At 33.6% G+C, this 21,467-nt stretch overlaps 1 protein-coding gene and 1 long non-coding RNA gene across 2 annotated transcripts in view; both read right to left on the bottom strand.

Annotated features, from left to right (window-relative positions):
- Positions 1-2,325: 2,325 nt before the first annotated feature.
- On the bottom strand, positions 2,326-6,665 carry LOC138329068 (uncharacterized). Its single transcript, XR_011209401.1, has 3 exons — positions 6,530-6,665; positions 5,015-5,096; positions 2,326-4,594 (listed from the first exon to the last, which is right to left on the bottom strand). It is a non-coding gene; the product is annotated as an uncharacterized lncRNA (long non-coding RNA).
- Positions 6,666-7,742: 1,077 nt separating this feature from the next.
- Positions 7,743-21,467, bottom strand: part of LOC138329066 (cytochrome P450 3A5-like) — a 42,386-nt gene continuing 28,661 nt past the window's right edge. Inside the window, exons 8-14 of the mRNA XM_069275791.1 lie at positions 19,879-20,003; positions 19,446-19,551; positions 16,484-16,641; positions 11,762-11,850; positions 11,395-11,532; positions 9,898-10,060; positions 7,743-9,686 (exon numbers count right to left, since the gene is read on the bottom strand). Of these exons, the coding sequence (XP_069131892.1) occupies positions 9,612-9,686; positions 9,898-10,060; positions 11,395-11,532; positions 11,762-11,850; positions 16,484-16,641; positions 19,446-19,551; positions 19,879-20,003 (854 nt within the window). The 3' untranslated portion in view covers positions 7,743-9,611. The remainder of the gene's footprint in view (positions 9,687-9,897; positions 10,061-11,394; positions 11,533-11,761; positions 11,851-16,483; positions 16,642-19,445; positions 19,552-19,878; positions 20,004-21,467) is intronic.

Here is a 21,467-nt window from a genome sequence, read left to right as displayed (position 1 = left end):
TCTTTAGTATTTCTCTTATTTTGAAATCAAAATGCGCAAACATTCAACATTAATAGTTAGTTTATCGTACCGATTTAACTATAGACAGTATAGAGTACAATATATTCATCGAGTGATATAATGCGCAATGTTGTGGTATATATATATATATATATATAACCTCAATTCTGGACAGAATCCCCACATGCCTATGACATAGTCCGGATGGCCGGCTATGGTACTAGATCTAGAGTTTCCCTACCTCATTTAATGTGGGCGTCATATCAAATTTTACTATCCATTTGTAATCAATGAATTCAGTCTAGTGACTGTTTTCCATTGACAAGTGTATTATATATAATCGTAAATAATTTCATGAGATTTTATGGAACATGTGCATGAACACTAAAAAACTGAGAATGTTCCAAACAATTATTGAACATCTACCATGCAATGCTACTAATATGTAACTAAACTTTTTACTAAATAGGGATTGGGTTTCGTTTTTATGTTAACCATGCTTGTATGGAGCAATTCCTCTAAGAATATATTCTATGGGGCGCGTTAGCGTAGCGCCCCATAGAATATATTCTTAGAGGAATTGCTCCATACAAGCATGGTTAACATAAAAACGAAATCCAATCCCTATATTTACACTCACACGACTTTTTATTTATATTTTATGCAATAAAATCGTCATTTGAAAGTGACGTAATTATTCAATAAAAGTCGGTCAAAAGTGGGAGGAGCTTACTCAATTGAACAGCGAATGATGACGCTTCACGTAAGGTAGAATTATTCATCCGCGACGACAAAAAAGTTCAATATTTTAGTGTAAAATAAACATGACAAACAAAGTAAATTTCAGAGATGATTTTATTTAATCAGATCAGAACTTTAAATATATATTCAATTTTGCTAAAAGTTAATATATAGCGTAATAACATAAAGAATTTGTACACGGCCACATGTGTGAACTCGGTGACCGTTATTGTGCAGCGAGGCGAAGCTGACGCACGCTTACACACTGGAGTTTGCCGAAGTTGTCGAACACCGATTTTCAAGTAGCTCAATGTGTTTGAATTGTCGTCTGACTTGACGGTTTTACATCCTTGGGAGCCATGTGATTATATAATCTACGCTTAGATCCATATTACCATCGATAGATGAAACAAATTCACTTGTGTTCGATGGATACAATGTATTTGTGGTGACGCGGAACTGTCAACACGTGGATTATTAGCGGTGCATGTTTTATAATACACATGATTAAATACTCAAAGAACAAAGACAAGAGGATATGTTTATAACTGACCTCTATCAGAGGGTCTCACACCCGTCTACCCCAAAGACTCGATCGTAGGACGAACATAGGCACAGAGGTAATGTTTACATTTGACACCCATCATTTTTAACAAAAATGAAAGCACGTCGCCCCGGTCGGGATATTTTTCCGTTTCTTTATACAATTGTTAATTTAAAAATTGTTTGAATCATATATAAATATAAAACATGTATATATTGTTTACATTTTTCCAAAATTCTATGAAAAACAACAATATACACGTAATGTTGCGTCAAAATGTAAACAAAGCCATGTGTTTCTTTTTTTTTAAAAGTAGTCCTTTTACGTTGCACAGAGTATTTCCTTACGCAAGTTCAAAGTTCAATGTTACCATGCAGTTATGGTAAACAAAATCGGCTAGTATTAGCGTATAGTGACCAAGCCTAGCAAGTGTAAATATAGTTATTTATGACTGCATGAGTAGCATGTATTATCTTGTGTCTTTAGTATTTCTCTTATTTTGAAATCAAAATGCGCAAACATCAATCATTAATAGTTAGTTTCTCGTACCGATTTAACTGTAGACAGTATAGAGTACAATACATTAATTGCGTGGTATGACATAAATACACTATTACGTATCATTATATCAGTAAATGATGTATTTCTAACATCTAACACTGAGTTACCGATGATGTAGCATTATATCAGTAAATAATGTATTTCTAACACTGGGCTACCAAGGATGTAGCATTATATCAGTAAATAATGTATTTCTAACACTGGGTTGCCGAGGATGTAGACATATATCAGTAAATGTGTTACCGAGGATATAGACATATATCAGTAAATGATGTATTCTATCACTAGGTTACCGAGGATGTAGACATATATCAGTAAATGATGTATTTCTGACACTGGGTTACCGAGGATGTAGCATTATATCAGTAAATGATGTATTTCTGACACAGGGTTACCGAGGATATAGCATTATATCAGTAAATAATGTATTTCTGAAACTGGGTTACCGCGGATGAAAAATTATATCAGTAAATGATGTATTTCAGACACTGGGTTATTTTTTTTAACATAAAAGTTTATTCATAATAGGCATGTAATCATTATACATGATGTGTCCTCTCACAGGAGGAGATTTATTCATCATTCCCACTTTCATACATAGCTAAGCCTAGAACCTACATATTTTTGTCGTGATACCTTATATTAAGGGAGGTAACTCCTAATACCACCCGGAAGACACAGGTTTATTAGTTAAGGTAGAAGGTCCCTTTTAAGAGTGTGATTTTCTAGTTAGAATTACAAGTTAAAAAACTTAAATATAACATATATTCTATATACCAAAATGTTCAGTAGGAAACAGACTATCCATGTGAGTAAACTATTTATTTAAAAACACTTCTGAAATGAAATGAGTACCACAAAATTGTTGAAATTTTGCTGCAAATCCTCAGAATTTGTGAAGTCATATATTGTTTGAAAAGGAACTCAAATATCTTTTAAAAGTTATTTTGTTGGTTATGCTATGCCTTTGGTTGATATAGTATAATGATAAACATCTAAAATCGACTAGTAAAAGTTTGTTAATAAATGAACAAGAAATCCAAAATGGCAGCCATAGACTACTTTCTCCATACAATGTTTGGAGGCCCATGGGGCAAGTACATTTGTATCATAGACATTATTAAAAGAAAATTTGCTAGAATAAATACAATGTAAAACTCTATTTCCTTGTTTATTTTGAACAGTAAGAAATGTTTTATTAGTAAATTTTATGGAAACAAAAGATAAAATGGCCTTAAAGGTCACTTGAGTTATGTATGCTTAAAAAAGATTTTGACTTTTTTGGTAAAGGAGCATTCTGGACTCAAACAGATGCATATCAAAATAAAATAACCATCACTGTAATCACACATAATTGTAATAAACTTTATTTTCTTGCTTTGGGAAGAGCCTAATATCCCGATTTCAGAAACACACTCTTTAAGTAAAATGTATTTGAAAAAAGAAACTTTTATCTGCAATGAGTATTAAATTTGAGTATATCTGGATTTTAAGAAAAATACTGTAGACATCTTGGTCAGTTTGACCACTTTTGGTCTCCCTCTCTGGTCTTGTAGCTCAGAAACCATAGATTTGTTTCACTATGTATATAAATACAATGTATTTATAATGAATAAAATAAAATAAATGAACTAGTCAGTCGTTATTGTTTTTATTTCTAATACAATGTATATATAGTCTATATAGTGTTGGTTGAAAATTTGCGCCATATCCCTGTGATCTCTAACTGATAATTAATAGATAATTATAAGAAAGTTCAACTTTTTCCTGAGGGAAACAAATAGTTCTCAAACCATGCTTCCCTATGTAACTGTAGTATCGGAGTACACTCTCTAGAAGAAAATCTTAGACCCAATCTTTAGGCCATGAAATCAATAATTTTTGTTAAGAGTTTTAGAGTCCTTCAATCTATGAAGATCAGGCCCCGATTTCTCGAAACAAAAGTGCAGACTTAAGTAAGTTAAGTAAGAACTTAAGTTTTTCTGTTTTTCTCCTTATGTAACTTACGTAAAAATTTTTGACTTATGTAAGTTTTTAAGTTAAGTTTGTTTGAGAAATTGGGGCCTGATTGACTGCAGAGGATGTTCGACGACAGACAAGAGATGATTAGAAAACGTTACTTAAGTCTGTCTTAAGTTATCAATAAAAAAGAAAGCAGATTTTTTCATCCATCTTTATTAATGGAAAAAAATGCACATTTACATACTATGAACCAAATGCTTGAATCTTGTAAAATTTCAAGTAAATTGGCCTTTTGTAACTAACTAAACTTTTCACACAGATGGACATAACGATGAATGGCCCAATTATTATGTACATGTAATTTTCTAGCAATAACTTAGAAAACAGTAGTGTCAATAATACCACCTCATCTTTTCATGTAGTTGTCTATCATTCCACAGTATTGCAGACAAAACACAAATTATTTTAGTCAATTATGATTGTCATTACAGTCATATATGTACAATCTGCATGGATGATATTCATTAAACACCTTCAAATACCACATTCTGTAAAACCTTTCATTAATTTTGATTCCAGCTCCACATGGACCTTCTTTGTTAAAACTTAATACACATCACCCTGTCTCTTTTCCCTGATGCAATCTCAGTTATTCTCCACTTCTCTGACTTTAATTCAAGGTGCTAAAGGAACTGATCAAATAACTTCAGTTTGTATGGTGCTTTGTAGATCCATAGCCAGAGATAACTGCTGTACTGCTAATGACAAGTTCAAAACTGATGAGAACTGCAAAACAAAACAAAAAGATATTTAATTGTGAACCTCAAACAATGATGCAAGAGTGAGTGTGACAAAAGTATTCTGGTCAATGTATATATAGCTAAGCATGTGCATCATTCCTTAAAATATACATGCACAAACAGTTAAACCTGTATGTAAAGGGTCCTTTTACAAACCCATCAGTTCCATTTGGTGAAATATACTATAAAGGTAGTACTCTGTATAAAGAGACCTATCTATCTATATTAAAGGGCAATTTTGCTATGTCCTTTTGGTGTCCTTTATAGACAGGTTTGACTGTATCTAATTGTGCCATGACATGATATTGCATGACAGAGTGGGGTTGACAGAGAGAAAGGAGACAAAAACATATATTTTTAAATCACACTACAATGATTTTATAAACATGTATATACGTTTATGTACCTGCAGGGTTACACATATACTGCATATCCGTTTAGTGATTCGATGACTAGTCTTCTGGTAGGATACAATCTCATTTTCCCCACTGAAATAATAAAGAATTTATCGATCCAATATTTTACTAACTGTGTATATACATTGTATGTGCTTTATTGTCTTCATTGCTGTAAGGTAATGAACTATCACTTTTGTAACAGGTATAATAAAGTAATACTAGCCTCCTGGCTTCAGGCTAGAGGGAATTTCCCTTACACTAATTAAATATAAGTTAACTGGTAAAGCGACAGACCAGTAAGACTTGGTAGCAGGTTCAAGTCCACCTGGCGGCACAGTCTCACCCTGTTATAGATTAATCTCATTACATGACAATCAATGTCCAAGATCAGCTTGTTTTGGCCAGGGGGCATCTACTTTTTACCATTAACCAGCATATATTAATTTATGTTTTATATTTCAAATCAATATTTGTTGACAAAACTACAGAATCATAAAAGGTAAATTAATCAAAGAAGAACAGGGATAAATACACATGATTCTTATCGGATGAGCAACCCAGGTCTCCAGAGTGGAAATCTACAACGCTATCAACTGAGGAGCTTACAGTGTATGCATGCTCCGTCAGCTAAGAAGTGACACCGTATTTAACACTAACATGATTATGTACAAACCACACTAACTCATTCCTTTTTTGACGATTGAATAAAAACACAACAATCATGCAACACTGTTTGTTCCAAAACTGCTGTATTGTAATGCCTTCATATTTTTAACATTGGAACATCCATGATTATATATACTTGTAACAAGAAGACGAAGGGTACAATCCTCTCGCACCGCCCACCTTCCCCATGTCCCACTCACTCTTGTACATTTATAAAGAGAATCTTACTTTACTAGACATTCCTAATTATAGGATGCAGCCTTTCCACATTCATTTACAAATGTATCATTGATAACAACTTTAAATGGCAGACTGATTTTTTGACAACATACACAATATTTTGTGAAGGTTATTGACTTTAACATGCTTCCGTACTTCCAGTAATCGTGAGATCGCTGGCTTTGTTTATATCTTTCAAAAGTGCATCGCGTTTCGCACTATTTTTCCAGTCTTGATGATAGCTTCAAGCTAATATGACTGTCCTTAATAAATGTTCATTATTCACTTTCTGGTTTGTGTTACATCATACAATAAAATGTATTGTTAGAGTAAGGCTTCCATAGATTGACCCACGCTTCAAGGGACACTAGAACTCTCTCAAATACGTTTATTATTAACAATTCATATTTTGTTTAATCTTCGAGAAAGAAAAAACGTTACCACTACCCATGAAACTGAAAAATATATACTTTTAAACGTTTATAAATCATCCGGAAGTTGACATATTCACATCAAATGTCAAACCTTACTGCTGAATAAATCGACTAAGAATTCGAGCGTTCTGTCCATTTGATCGTTGATTATAACAATGAAGAAATAAAATGGTATGCTATGTATCACTTATCAACAGTACTTACCACAATCAATCATATGTATCAACATCAATGAATAACATCTTCTGCTAGGTTGCTGTCTGCATGCCCTCTCGCGAAAAACCGGAAGTCATTGCATAATGAATAACAAGGCCCGCAGTTCAATAAATAAAATATCTAAATGTTCGAATAAAATAACTATCTTCATCTTTTGGTTTCAACATGACATCGGACATTAAATGGCTCTGCAGTAATGCTCAAGTAAAACGTTAAGTATCATTACTGATCTACTTTCACTTTCAGCGTATTGATTTCCTAGCTTTCGGTATCTTCCGGGTAGGTGCTTTAAAAAGATAACTTTCGACACACCGATTTTGTTACATTATGTTGAAGAAGTCTTGCGTCTGATGAGGTAAATTCGTTTGTTAATATTGTGATAATGACCTCAAATAAATATATGCTTCATTTCAAAGTTATGTGTAGGTCTGTTTTGGTATAATTTCCTATGTTACAACCTGCTTATATTTCGGCATCGTTCCAATATGGCGAATCTCCGGGATTTGAAAATACGTCGTAATATTTTGTTAAATATGGAGCGTACAAGTTGTGTCATTCTTTCTAACGCATAGCATAAAGTAGATAATGTCGACTACAAACTACTAATGTTTGAGCCGAACCCGTTAACGCCAATGTGTATCTTGAGGATTTGCACAAAAAAATCATCATTTTGTTTAACATTTGCAGTATTTACCGACTAATTGCTTGTTTTAAAGTAAGTCAACACATACTCAATTTTGTTTACTATATTGTTTACAAATAACAGTATACATATGCAAAATATATAGCTTCAACTCCCCCTATTTTTTTATTATTCGGTTTTTCTTTTTTTGTACTGTATGGGGAACCAAGAAGGGACCTTAAACCTTATTCTTCCAATCGAATTGTGTAGTCTGAACCATGTCAATACAAATTTGAATCAATCAAAATTTATCATAGTGATATTTATCATACATGTAACGTAATTATAGCATATATAGTATCGAAAGAAAACACTGTATATAATATCAAAATGAGTTGAAATATATATTTTTGGAATTGGAATACACATTTTGAAAAATATTAAAAAGTAAATCATACATGTAACGTAATTATAGCATATATAGTATCGAAAGAAAACACTGTATATAATATCAAAACGAGTTGAAATACATATTTTTGGAATTGGAATACACATTTTGAAAAATATTAAAAAGTAAAACACACCAGTCAAAAACAATTCCAGGCCAGTGATTTTATTTCATAACTTTATACTATTGGAGTTTTGCATTAATTAATTAATAGTTACATGCAAAAGTCGACAGTGGTGCAGAACAAGAACATTGTAGTGACGTCACAACAGAGATATTGATGCTACGTATTGGTTTGAAAAAAAAATCATTGAAAAATCAATGGAATCGTGCATCAAAATACATATGTATTTTACTTAGTAGTCTGAATAACTAATTACAAACATCGATGTATGTAATAAATTATATTGAGTTTGAATAAAACAGAATAATTTATGTTTAAAATATTTGTGGGAAACTGATGAAAAGTATTGGACCTTGATCTGTTACATAATGGTGGTACAGACGTTTATATATAGGTGATAGGAGGCCAAAGGATTGATCATTGCTTCTTTTTAATGAAATACATTTTACAAGGACCGTTTAAATACATTAAACTGGGGCTAACACAATGATTTGAATTAAATAAAATAGGGTATAGTAGTTCAACGAGTTCCAGGTTTACTTCGCTAGTCATATATGATATTCTCAAAACATAACATTCGCTGAAAGTACAACAATTGCCAAGCAACACATTTGTGTTGTATAAAAAAGCACGTGGCATGTTGGGAGAATGGCATATCAGGTAAAACATTCGATTGGGCTATTTAAAACAACAGAGCCTTGAGACTGCTTACAATCAGCAATAAAATAAATAAAATACTATTGTGTTAAAAAGCCTTCACCTTTTTCCATATTGCAGATCAGGTTGTTAAATTTAATTTAATGTACAACTAGTAATCGTCACAAAACCACCCACTCTTACATTATATGAAATAGATCAAATTCAATTCCTAAAATCTATTGGCATATTATTTTTTTAAACTTTTTTAATAACTTTTATATATTACATACTTGTCACTGATGTTAGCTCAGCTGTATGTAATTGTATTACGACAAAACAGCACTATATTGGTTTTAGCGGTCTTCTGTGATAAAAGACAAAAAAATAATTTCAAATACTTTTTTTTCTATTTCAACTGAGGATAAAAATATGTTAACATGTTAATCAAAGTTTAATTGTAAAGTACTTCATGAAAATGAATCACAATAACAATGAATTGTATAATTTCTAGAATGCTTACAGTAACAATATACAATGGATAGTATGCTATAAATATACCGAATCTTAATTCAGGTAGAAGTGAAACAGTATGTTTGTAAAACATGAAACAATCAATATGCTTTTGAAACAATCAACCCCAATGGTTTTCCACTACTTCCTAGGCATAGTGCTTACAAATTCTATGAATCCAGTCACTATGCATCTAAAATATTACTATTATAAAATGTTTTAATATCAAGTAATACACTTATCGTTTACATTTAAACATATGGAATAGCGACCAAGAATTATAAGAGAAATCAAATAAAAATTGCAGCATCCCTAAATGGGTCAAACGCTAAATGATGTGTAGGTATGCATGTTATGTTCTTCAATATTTTCATATCTAATTTCATAATCAATCCCAGAAGTGGATGACTTGAGGTAGTATGTCGGGACATCTTAACCACTCGGCCGCTAAATATACATTCAGTAAGTATGCTCTTATTAGTTCAAAATTCACCAATTAATTATGCATAGAAACGGTGATTTATACCATAAGATATCATCAAAAACAATATCGTAATATCACATGAATAAAAATCCACTAATTTTTTTCAGAAGTGATATGAAGCTGACAGAAACTGTAGTAGCGATAGTTCATTTAAACAAAATATAAATATCTAAATTGTTTTGATGATTGACATGCACAACTTTTTCCTTCGAACGATCCGACTTAAAATAGGAATGTACAAGCTCATTTTATTTCTTCCAACTTAAGCCACAGGTACGTAGGTTTCAAGACTTCCTCATCCTCCATTCTTGGTGGTATCTAAAACAGGGACAACCATAGAATTTTATTGCTTTAGATGCTAATTATTTTAAAATGTTCATACTCTTTCTGTTAAAAACAATACGAAATAATACGATTGTATGATTATCTGTTTGACAATAACATGTCTATCGAATAATATGAATTTTATCAATAAATTAGAAGTAATGTTCAAAAACGTTTATAATTAAGTGATTGGGAAATGACATACGTCAGTTTTACTGCCAACACTTATCCGGAAGTTGCGCACAAAGTCAGCTAGTGCCATCTTTGCCTCCAGTAAAGCCAGCCTCATACCAATACAATTGCGCGGACCGTGTCCAAATGGCATGTAATCCACGGGATCATATTTTGCCTTCTCAGTAGGTGAGAACCTTAAAGTGATAATAATAAAAATACATATCAATTCAGATAGGTCGATATCCATGTTGTCAAGATTAAATATTGTTAGAATTAATATCCAAATGAAGACTATCGGCCGTACACGAGTTAAAGAAAGAAGACTACATATCATACTTACAAATGAGAACAAAACAATGAGAAGAAAATAAAGCAAGACGAAAATAGACAAAACTCCTCCATATTCCGTAGAAATGAAATGGGTTCAGTTTATCCAAGTTAATTTACTGCTACATTATTGGAATATATATATCTACCCATTCAAAACTAAAAAATACTTAGCATTATAAGATATATTTAAAGCCGTCTATAGATATATTTTTGACATGAACATCAATGGAAAAATTAATGACAAAAAGTTGTATGCTAAGATTTTGTCTTCAGGTGTGTTTACATTTATTTTAACAGCTCTTTTATGTTTACCTACTGTTTAGATGCGACAAACCTAAGTCATCAGAAAGTATAAATACAGCTTATAAAACTATATCATTGATGGAGGTTAGTTGAGGTAAATATGGTGCTATAACTCCTAGTATAGTTAAATAATGACAGAGGTCATTATTTGATATTCTACCAGGGCGTTATAACACCATATGAACCGAATCAAACGTCCAATTTTTTATGTTAACATGTATATGATAATTATTTCAAAATGCTTTCTTCGTGAACTCGACGTCGGGTATATCGTGACGTCACAATCGCAAAATCGCCTTAGGAGTGACGTCACCACAGAAATTTTAACTCGGTGTTTCAAACAATGGAAACACCGAGTCAATATGCTAAATATCGCCCTCCACGTGAGAGTGTAATTAGCCAATGAGAATGATGGAATATTGTAGGATGTCTAATACAAATGTATATACATACAAAACATAAATCATTTCACCTCTATAACATATGGATGGCATCAACATGAAATAAAAGAGATAAATCAAAATGAATTAAATCTGCTATTGTGTTAGCAACTTTAACAATGCATGGATGTTATTTTTTTAATTTCATCGGGATATTAATAAAAGAGTGACAACAATGCTTATAACTGTTTTTAGACTATTTAGTAAACGAAATAAGCTTAATATACGATTCATTTTAATTTTTCCTGGGAGTACTGTTTCGCTATTGTGATGTCACGATACCGTCGGTTTTCGCGCTTTTCTCGGACAAATTAATTATGAAGGATTACAAGTTCGATAACATTAATCTCTCTTCTAACTCCATATGACGTCATAATTTTTAGAGAAAATTGTCATTAAACACGTGGCCTGAAACGAAAGCATTTGGACTGTGTGCTAATTTAAATGATATATACCTCTCTGGATTGAAGACGTCAGGCTTTTCCCAAACTTCTGGATCATGCTGCATTGCGTATACTGGCACAGAGACACTCATTCCGGCTGGAATCGTAATGTCCTTTACCTTGGTGGTCTTAACGCACACTCTCTCAAGTCTACAACGAATTTTTTCCGTGAAATCGTTCCGAATTATAATGTAAGATTTATTATCAAATACATTAATGCTATCTTAAGCGAAATCTCTAAGCAAAATATAAATTTGTTCATACAGACATGTCGCGACAAATATACGTTTTGATTTTATAGATGATATCTTATATAAAATCGTATTAAAGACTAATTTCAAGGTGAAAAAAAGAATTACACAAAAAGTCGGGCACCCACCTCATTGCTGGCGGGTACATCCTTAGAGTCTCATTTATACACATATCGAGGTACTGTAGCTTCTGAGCGTTCTCGTAATCGACATTTTCCTTAAAAAGAAGATACATAATCAGCGTATATTCACACGTTCAAAATTTATTCTTTCTGTTAATGACAAATAAAGAAAATAGTAGTATATCCTATTCAAACACATGTAGACCATTTGGTCAATTTTTTTCAATACTTTGTTAAACTTGATGACTTTTAAAACTATGATTGCGACTCCTTATTTGGCATTTAAAAAGATAATGTAATCCAAAGTGCAACTAGCGATACGGAATTTGCCCTATGTATTTTATAACCTAAGACTAATAGGCCATGGGCTAGGAGGATCCCACATGCACCCCCCCAAACCTCCGAGCCAATATTTTTCTGAACCCTTATGACCCACTGATCACAAATCAAAATGTTAACATTGCATAAGTTGGGATGAACTTCCGGTTTTGACGTCATAAAGATGGCCGCCATCTCGAATTTCACTAAAAATTGAAAAATAGTCATAACATTGACATTTTTCAACCGAAGTAGACAAATGAGGTATCAAAATGACCACACTAGAACAACAAATACATATTAGGACCAAAAAATCCAATATATGAAGTGACTTCTACGCAGGAAATGAAAAAACTGATTTTAAGCTCAAAAGTGGTGATTTTTCAGCAAATTTTTCATATTTTGCTTGATGCAGCACAAATGTTTCCCAACATCAAACTATTATTTCTAATAAGTGTTTTGACCACTTATCAATCAGATTAAGCAACAAAAACAACAAAAACCAATGTTAACATCGTATAAGTTCCGGTTATGACGTCATCAAGATGGCCACCATCTCGAATTCCACTGAAAAATGAAAAATAGTCATAACATTGACATTTTTCAACTGAAGTAGACAAATGAGGTATCAAAATGACCACAATAGAACAACAAATACATGTCAGGACCAAATAATCAAATATATGTAGTGATGTGTACGGAGGAAATGAAAAAATACGATTTTAAGCTCAAAGCTGGTAATTTTTCAGCATTTTTTTCATATTTGGCTTCACGTAGCAAAATTGTTTCCCAAAAATTATTTTTGATCGTAATCAGTTATTTGACCTCTTATCAATTAGTTAAAACAACAACAACGGCAACAACAAAAATATATAGGAATTGTTGTTATACCATCATTTGGTTTACAAATCATCACCGGATTCGGCATATGATTGTTATTTTTTCCAAACCGCTGACACTACAGTTTCCTAGTGTCTTGGAATTTCCTCAATATAACAATGGCTATTGACGATTTATATCTAACAAATTTGAACTTAAAGTTGGCTGGATATCTAAGTGGGACTTCAAAATAATCCATTTTCATGTTCGAATGTTTGTAGACTAGTAGCCTCTCAAACTGAATTATTACAGCAAAGCGCCAACTAATCGCTATAGGGTATCAAATTAAAATTCCGTAAATACCATGACACTTTTCGAAACGTGTTGTGTCTTTTAGAATGAGCACATCCATTGTTTATTTCCTTGTATAACGTAAGGAAATAAAAGATGGTTACTACAGTGTCATATATTTCTTTCACTAGTTCATAATAATATGCACGCTTTCTCGCCAGAGTGTCGTTTTCGTCCTCGATGACCTGATGTGATACTACATTACCGGGTCACCATCGTGGTTCTAACTTGTCAACAGTCCATGGTCAGAGTTAACATCAGAAACATCGGATTCAGGGATGTGGGAGCTCTTCCTGTTTCCAACCTAGTTTCACCTAGATTCACATATCGTATACGATGTTCCAGACTTCTCCGGCATGATGGAAAAGACACCAGATCCACATTCAGCAGAGGGTTGAGTTGGTTCTCCTTAATTCGTATGAAGCACAATTCCTCATTCTTGTGAACCTCAGTGACCATAGGTGGCACAGGTGGATTCTTTGAGGTCATAAATGAGGTCTGCAGTGAAGTTCCACTCTTTGCAAAGTCTGGAAAGCACTGTAGAGAACTTTTTACTGGAGAGTCTTCAATGGTCTCTTTACGCATACACCAGATGTGAAACAACCAGCAGCTTCAAGGGAGTGGGAAAAGCCAGACCAATGAAAAACATTTAACATTTATGGCCTCATTAATGACCTCGATGATATCACCTGTGCCATTTATGGTTGTACGAGGGTCCACAAGATTGATGAATAGTACTTCATACGAATTATGGAGCTATGTGCGAAGGAGAACCAATTCTACCATTGGAAGAATGTGGATCTGGTGTAATTTCCATTATGCAGGAGAAGTCTGAAACAGCATATATGTACGATATGTTAGACTCTGAAAGAGATCCCACATCCCTGAACCTGTTGTTCCTGATATGAACTCTGGCCATGGATGTGTCATAAAAGATGACAGGCTAGAACAACACTGGTAATATAGTGTCACATCAGCTCATCGACATCGAAGACGACGCTCTGACTTTCGAAGAATTAGATACTGATATCTCGATTACTCTGATTCGGACTGCATGTGCCAGCTATCAGATATGTCGAGTCTCTTCAGTGGATAGTGCATTCAGGCGAGAAAGCACGCACAATGATAATGGTTATCATTGAGAACCAGTGAAAGACATATGTGACATTGTAGTAACCATCTGACATTTTGCTTATGCTATGCATATGAAATAAACAATGAATCTGCTCATTTTCAAAGACACAAATGTTTTGAAAATTGTTAATGATATTAACGGAAAGATAGGCTTAGCTAAGGTTACATTTGTTGCGCTATCAGTAGGTGTTGTGCTATAATAATTATTTTTGAGAGGCTGCTAATCTATAAAATTGAGGGTATAACAAAAATTCTTTTTGCTTTTCTATATATTTTTGCTGTTGTTGTTGTTGTTGTTTTTACTGATTGATAGGAGTTTAAATAACTGATTACGAGTAATAATTTGTTGTTGGGAAACATTTTAGCTGCGTCAAGCCACGTATGAAAAAATTGCTGAAAAATCACCATTTTCGAGCTTAAAATCTTATTTTTTTCATTTCTTGCGTACAAATCACTACATATATCGGATTATTTGGTCCTGATATGTATTTGTCGTTCTATTGTGGTCATTTTGATACCTCATTTGTCTACTTGAGTTGAAAGATATCAGTGTTATGACTATTCTTCATTTTAAGTGAAATTCGAGGTGGTGGCCATCTTAAAGCTGACAATGCAAGTTAAAATTATTAAATGATTTTTTTAATAAGTATACTCTTTTTTTCAAGAATCGTTTATGGGACATTCCCCGGTTGAGGACAGCCATTTTTCGTTTTACATTCCGACGACTCGCCGACCCCTATATAAAGCGCGTGAATCGACACACGTGCGCTCATTCATGTACCTATACACCTAGCGTTCCACAGTATATATCACCTACAATTAGGTAAACAAAACCCTCACCTGTAAAACTATATGGGACCTTTTTTTAGCAATTAACATGTCAACTCCTCTACGTTGTCATTTAGATGTTTCTCAAAATAAAATTCCAACGCAAGTGAATAGAAATCCAAACAATAATCCGTCCACATATCTGCACGTATGTCATCGTACCCGATGCACTCAACTGACCGTATACACGTGACTACGTACCTGACCCGAACGAGCGACAACTATCAAAAACACACACGTGTCGTTCTACATGTACGTGTAAAACCTACTGTATATTGAAGTGTTTTATTAGTTCGTATTGGACATATGTTGGGATTTAGCTGACAACACATTCATCTATTACTTCAATGAACTATTGTCAGGTGAGTGCAGTGTTTATTTTCAATTTGACATTGTTATTTGCAATATCGGGGCATGTGTATCTGAGACAAGACATGTTTAGAATGATACACGTGTGTCAAGTGTCCCGTGCTTTATATAGGGGGTTGGCCAGTGAAGGTTACTAAGCAGAGCAAAAGAAAAATGGCTGCCACTTCCTTAGATACCACACTGTCATAACTAGGGGATGTCTCAGAAACAATTTTTGAAAAAAAATTTCGTTAAAATATATTTTTTTTAATTTCAACTGCATGTTTTTATCTTGCATTGTCAGCTTTAATGACGTCATAACCTGAACTTAAATGATCTTAACATTGGTTTTTGTTGTTTTTGTTGCTTAATCTGATTGATAAGTGGTCAAAACACTTATTAGAAATAATAGTTTGATGTTGGGAAACATTTTTACTGCGTCAAGCCAAATATGAAAAATTTGCATAAAAATCACCATTTTTGAGCTTAAAATCAGATTTCTTCAATACCTGCGTAGAAATCACTTCATATATTGGATTTTTTGGTCCTGATATGTATTTGTTGTTCTATTGTGGTCATTTTGATACCTCATTTGTCTACTTCGGTTGAAAAATGTCAATGTTATGACTATTTGTCAATTTTTAGTGAAATTCGAGATGGCGGCCATCTTTATGACGTCATAACCGGAAGTTCATCCCAACTTATGCAATGTTAACATTTTGATTTGTGATCAGTGGGTCATAAGGGTTCAGAAAAATATTGGTTCGGAGGTTTGGGTGGGGGGTGCATGTTGGACCCTCCTAGCCCATGGCCTATAAGTTATATAGAGCTAGCAATACAAAGAAGACTCTTAACGCCATACCTACTGTTAACGATAGCTGTTACATCAGTCGAACCTATGAAATTATCAACGTTATCTTAGCTGCCTACCGATCCAAGTTCCTTCTTGAGGTCCCGACGCAGTTTGTCCTGACAATCTGGATTGGTGGCAAGGTTGTACACAGTCATTGTAAGGGTGATACACATAGTTTCGTAGCCGGCAGCGATCAATAGTTCAGCATTTCCCACGATTGATTCGAATGTTATTCCTAACATCAATAAATAAAATATGAACATACATTGCAAAAGAAGTGAGATAAGAAATAAGACGTAACGGTATGTAATTATTTTGAAGGTAACGACATGGATGTTATGACAAGTATGTAAATAACCTATATCGGGGGAATGGGTAAACGATATTTGTAGAATGTATGTAATATAATATTATCTATACTAACATGAATATCAATTATGGACCTTTGGTGAGGTCCTTATTTTTCATATTAAATATAATAATTATTGTAAAATGTTTGCTTCGCGCTGTGTATATAAGTAATATAGAAATACATGGAAAATAGCTCGGCTACATCTTCCCAAAAAACTCGACGTCGGGATGTTGTGACGTCACAATAGAAATATCACTCGGTAGTGATTTCACAATAGTAATATTGACTCGGCGATTATAAAAACGGTAGCATCCATCGAGTCAATATGCTTTGTCAAGATGGAAACATCGAGTCAATATCTTGAATATGGCCCTCCAAGTAAGCGTGTATTAGCCAATAAGAATAGTGGAAAATCGGAGCATATCTAATAAATATAAATATATTTTATAAACATAATGTAATTAAATTATATCAAGTGGACTCGATGACAGCCTCTACATCTTGGTCCGAGTTGCAAACCTATGAGAGGCAGTTGCTAGGTAATGACCGCATGCTGGTGTTTTTTTCTCCTGGACTTCTTCTATCTCTTAAATTCTTAAATCCTTAAAAAATACTGACTGGTTAATGAAATAGTGACGCCAAACCACACCGATATAAGCTACAGATAAATATGTCTATAAAGATCATCCAATGGACCAGACAAAAAGAGTGTTTATAGCAAACCGACCTTTTTACACAGCCCAAATTATGTTGGAATTTACCTTTTGAGGACCTCGAAAAAGAAAGTGGACTTGTTATACAGATGGTCTGTATAAGGAGGTGACCACTAAGGAAGATAGGGATGTACATCAATATATATTAGATATGCTCCGATTTTCCGCCACTCTCATTGGCTGATACACTGTCACATGGAGGGCGATGTTTAGCATATCGACTAGATTTCTATTTTGGGAAACACCGAGTCAATATTCCCGATTGTGACGTCACTCCAAAGTCGATTTTCCGATTATGACGTCACAATACCCGACGTCGAGTTCTTCGGGAAGATGCAGTCAAGCCATTATCCATGTATTTCTATATCATTAAGCACGAAGCAAACATTTAAAATGATTATCATATCTAATCCTTTGTTTCGGTTCATATGGTGTAACCTCAACAAAAGTCCATAATTGATATATATTTGATACATATTCATCGTAGTCATCGTAAGGATGTACTCCTCTGAGAAGTCAAAGCTTTCTTGTATTAAAACTTTTTTTCCCATATAGAATTTTGGAAATAGGAGTTCATACCATGAAGAAAAACATATGTCCGTGTGCTCGTTTTTGAGCTATTGTCACTAAAAGATACCTAGTTGACAAAATATTGGATTTTATATGAATCATGCCATTTTAACCATATACACAAGAGATTAAAGCCATAATTCCCTAATGAGGCGTTTGATATATATGGATGTATGTAGAATTTACTATCCAGTGGTCTTTTTTTTTAATATACCAGCTTTGATTAATAAGACTCATATTTTATCCCAGAATAACAACATATGCTACCCCTACCCCTTAATTTTGAGTTACAAAATGCACCATTATCAGCCATTTTTGCCAAATTAAACCCTTTATAGAATAAACTTTTGTTAATATTTTGCATATCAATAAGGAAAGGGTTGTTCTTTCTAAATCAGGTAGAAAAATGGGGGGCCCGTGTGCTTACTTTTTTGCCCATTTGAATATTTGTTTTTTCAATATTGTAGAGTAAAACATAAGTGCTCAAATTACCATTAAATGTAAAAATAAAGTGACAAAAGTGTGTCATTTCACACATTAATGCTCAATATTTTAATAACCACGAACCTAGTAAAGATTTACAGCAGAAATAAATTTGATACAGCTAAAATGGTGGCGCAGTGATGATTTAAGTAAAAAAAAATCAGGAAAAAATGGTAAAACTGTGACTCTACTCAAAGCGAAAAAAGACACACATTCCTGGAATGCTTGGAAATATAGTGATATAAAGTTCAGAGCCATATAAGAATCCTATTTTCACATTTAACCGACAACATGTTTATTATCCAGATTTTATTCATTTGAACACACTTTTTATAGAATTTCGTTATATGTTATGATCACTACTGGTGGACAAGAACCTTAATCCAGATACTTTTAATAGAAAGACCAAGTTGACCTATTTCAAGCCATGACCAAATCATTCATTTTGAAATATTTTGTAGCCTGAAATCGTTTGGTATTTTATTTTTTTTGTAAGATTTGAGATATTCCACACATATGACAAAGATTATTTACAGTGCATTAAAAGATCCTTTTCTGCCCTGACCTTTGAAATTCACACTAGTCTGTAAGAATGTAATAAGTGAAATAAATTTAGCAATATCCATAGTCCTTTAGCTTAATTCATGAGGATACGTTCACATCGGCATGACCACTTGTTCATCTTAAAACCAGCTCTCTATTTGGTTTGATATGTGATGTACTTTTCTTGTTGATTTGTTCATGATGTCAAAAGTCACTCAGACTAGAGAGGAGGAGTTGGGGTAGGAGGAGGGTGTTGTCATGTTGTCAGTCACACCATTTTGTACAGTTTTGAAAATTGCCATCCCTTAGCTACGCTATCTGTCAAATGTGAATAGGATAAGATGATATTTTACCACTTATGGCACTAATAGAAATCACCTTTCTGTTTAGAATCCCAGTGATTGGCACTGTCATTGATATCCTCTGATATATTTCCATCCTCCTGGGAGTCTATCATCAATTGAAGGAAATCCGAACGACTTGTCTGTAACGTTAGCAACAATTGAATGTTCAGAGCAAATTGGATATTAGTAAACAATCATTACCATATGTATAGGCCAAGACACGATGTGGAATCACATTTGGTTTTTTCCCTAGTCATGCGGAAACAAGTTAACAATATGATAAACGAATAAGTTCAACATGTATTCATGGTATTAATCATGTAAGATTTTTATATGGAATGAGTAACATAAGAGGGTGATTTGGTATCCGGCAAACAACATTAAGTATGTAAGATCACGCATCATCCATAATTGTAGCACACATAATCTATTATCATTAGTTTTTTATAATAAAAATCCAAATATACCGTTTTGTCTTTTCTCCTCTCCTCCATCAGCTGTGTGGTAAGTTTACGGAAGTAAACCATGCTATCTGTGGGGAAAACAGCAAAACCCATCTTCTTAAGCAGTGGCTTCAGTACAGGAAAAAACACTGAAATCAACAACAAATGTAGTCCAATGTTGATATGGTTTCTTTGGTCCATAAAATCATACATTGACCGAATTCAAAATGCTAATTAATTTACTTCGATTTTATTATACACTGCATCAAAACCATAAAATCTAGTTTGAATATCTATATTTGTATTTCAGATATATTAACAATACTTGAAGTAATGAATTCGACACTGTAAAACTGTATTCCAAATCTATTCATAGACCAATCAGTCAAGCAACTTTTTCAATCAATTTTAATACATCGATCAGGCCATAAGGGACAGAACCGTAAAAAACAATTGGCGAAAACCAGGCAAAAATAATCATTGCAGAAATTAATCAAATTGCATGTTTCTAAATTTGTACCGAAATGTAGTTTACATAGCTATCCCAGCTATAGATAATGTCTCCAAATGTATTGTAGACGTGGCGAAAAAGTCAGAATACTGCTTATAACGTGAGAGCTAAAAAGTGTTAGAGATGACAATTGATATGATCCTGATTATGGTGATGTCATGAGAACAGGATAGTCTATATACCAACATCTCTATCACTGTCAGGTATAATGATAGTCTTTATACCAACATCTCCATCACTGTCAGGTATAATGGAGGTCTATATACCAACATCTCTATCACTGTCGGGTATAATGGAGGTTAATATACCAACATCTCTATCACTGTCAGGTATAATGGAGGTCTATATACCAACATCTCCATCACTGTCAGGTATAATGGAGGTTAATATACCAATATCTCTATCACTGTCAGGTATAATGGAGGTCTATATACCAACATCTCTATCACTGTCAGGTATAATGGAGGTCTATATACCAACATCTCTATCACTGTCAGGTATAATGGAGGTCTATATACCAACATCTCTATCACTGTCAGGTATAATGGAGGTTAATATACCAATATCTCTATCACTGTCAGGTATGATGGAGGTCTATATACCAACATCTCCATCACTGTCAGGTATAATGGAGATCTATATACCAACATCTCTATCACTGTCAGGTATGATGGAGGTCTATATACCAACATCTATATACCAACATCTCTATCACTGTCAGGTATAATGGAGGTCTATATACCAACATCTCCATCACTGTCAGGTATAATGGAGGTCTATATACCAACATCTCTATCACTGTCAGGTATAATGGAGGTTAATATACCAACATCTCCATCACTGTCAGGTATGATGGAGGTCTATATACCAACATCTCTATCACTGTCAGGTATAATGGAGGTCTATATACCAACATCTCTATCACTGTCAGGTATAATGGAGGTCTATATACCAACATCTCTATCACTGTCAGGTATAATGGAGGTCTATATACCAACATCTCTATCACTGTCAGGTATAATGGAGGTCTATATACCAACATCTCTATCACTGTCAGGTATAATGGAGGTTAATATACCAACATCTCTATCACTGTCAGGTA

This window comes from Argopecten irradians, chromosome 8 (genome assembly GCF_041381155.1).
Source record: "Argopecten irradians isolate NY chromosome 8, Ai_NY, whole genome shotgun sequence".
In the NCBI taxonomy this organism is placed as follows: Eukaryota; Metazoa; Mollusca; class Bivalvia; order Pectinida; family Pectinidae; genus Argopecten; species Argopecten irradians.
This window is presented reverse-complemented; position numbering and strand designations above follow the sequence as displayed.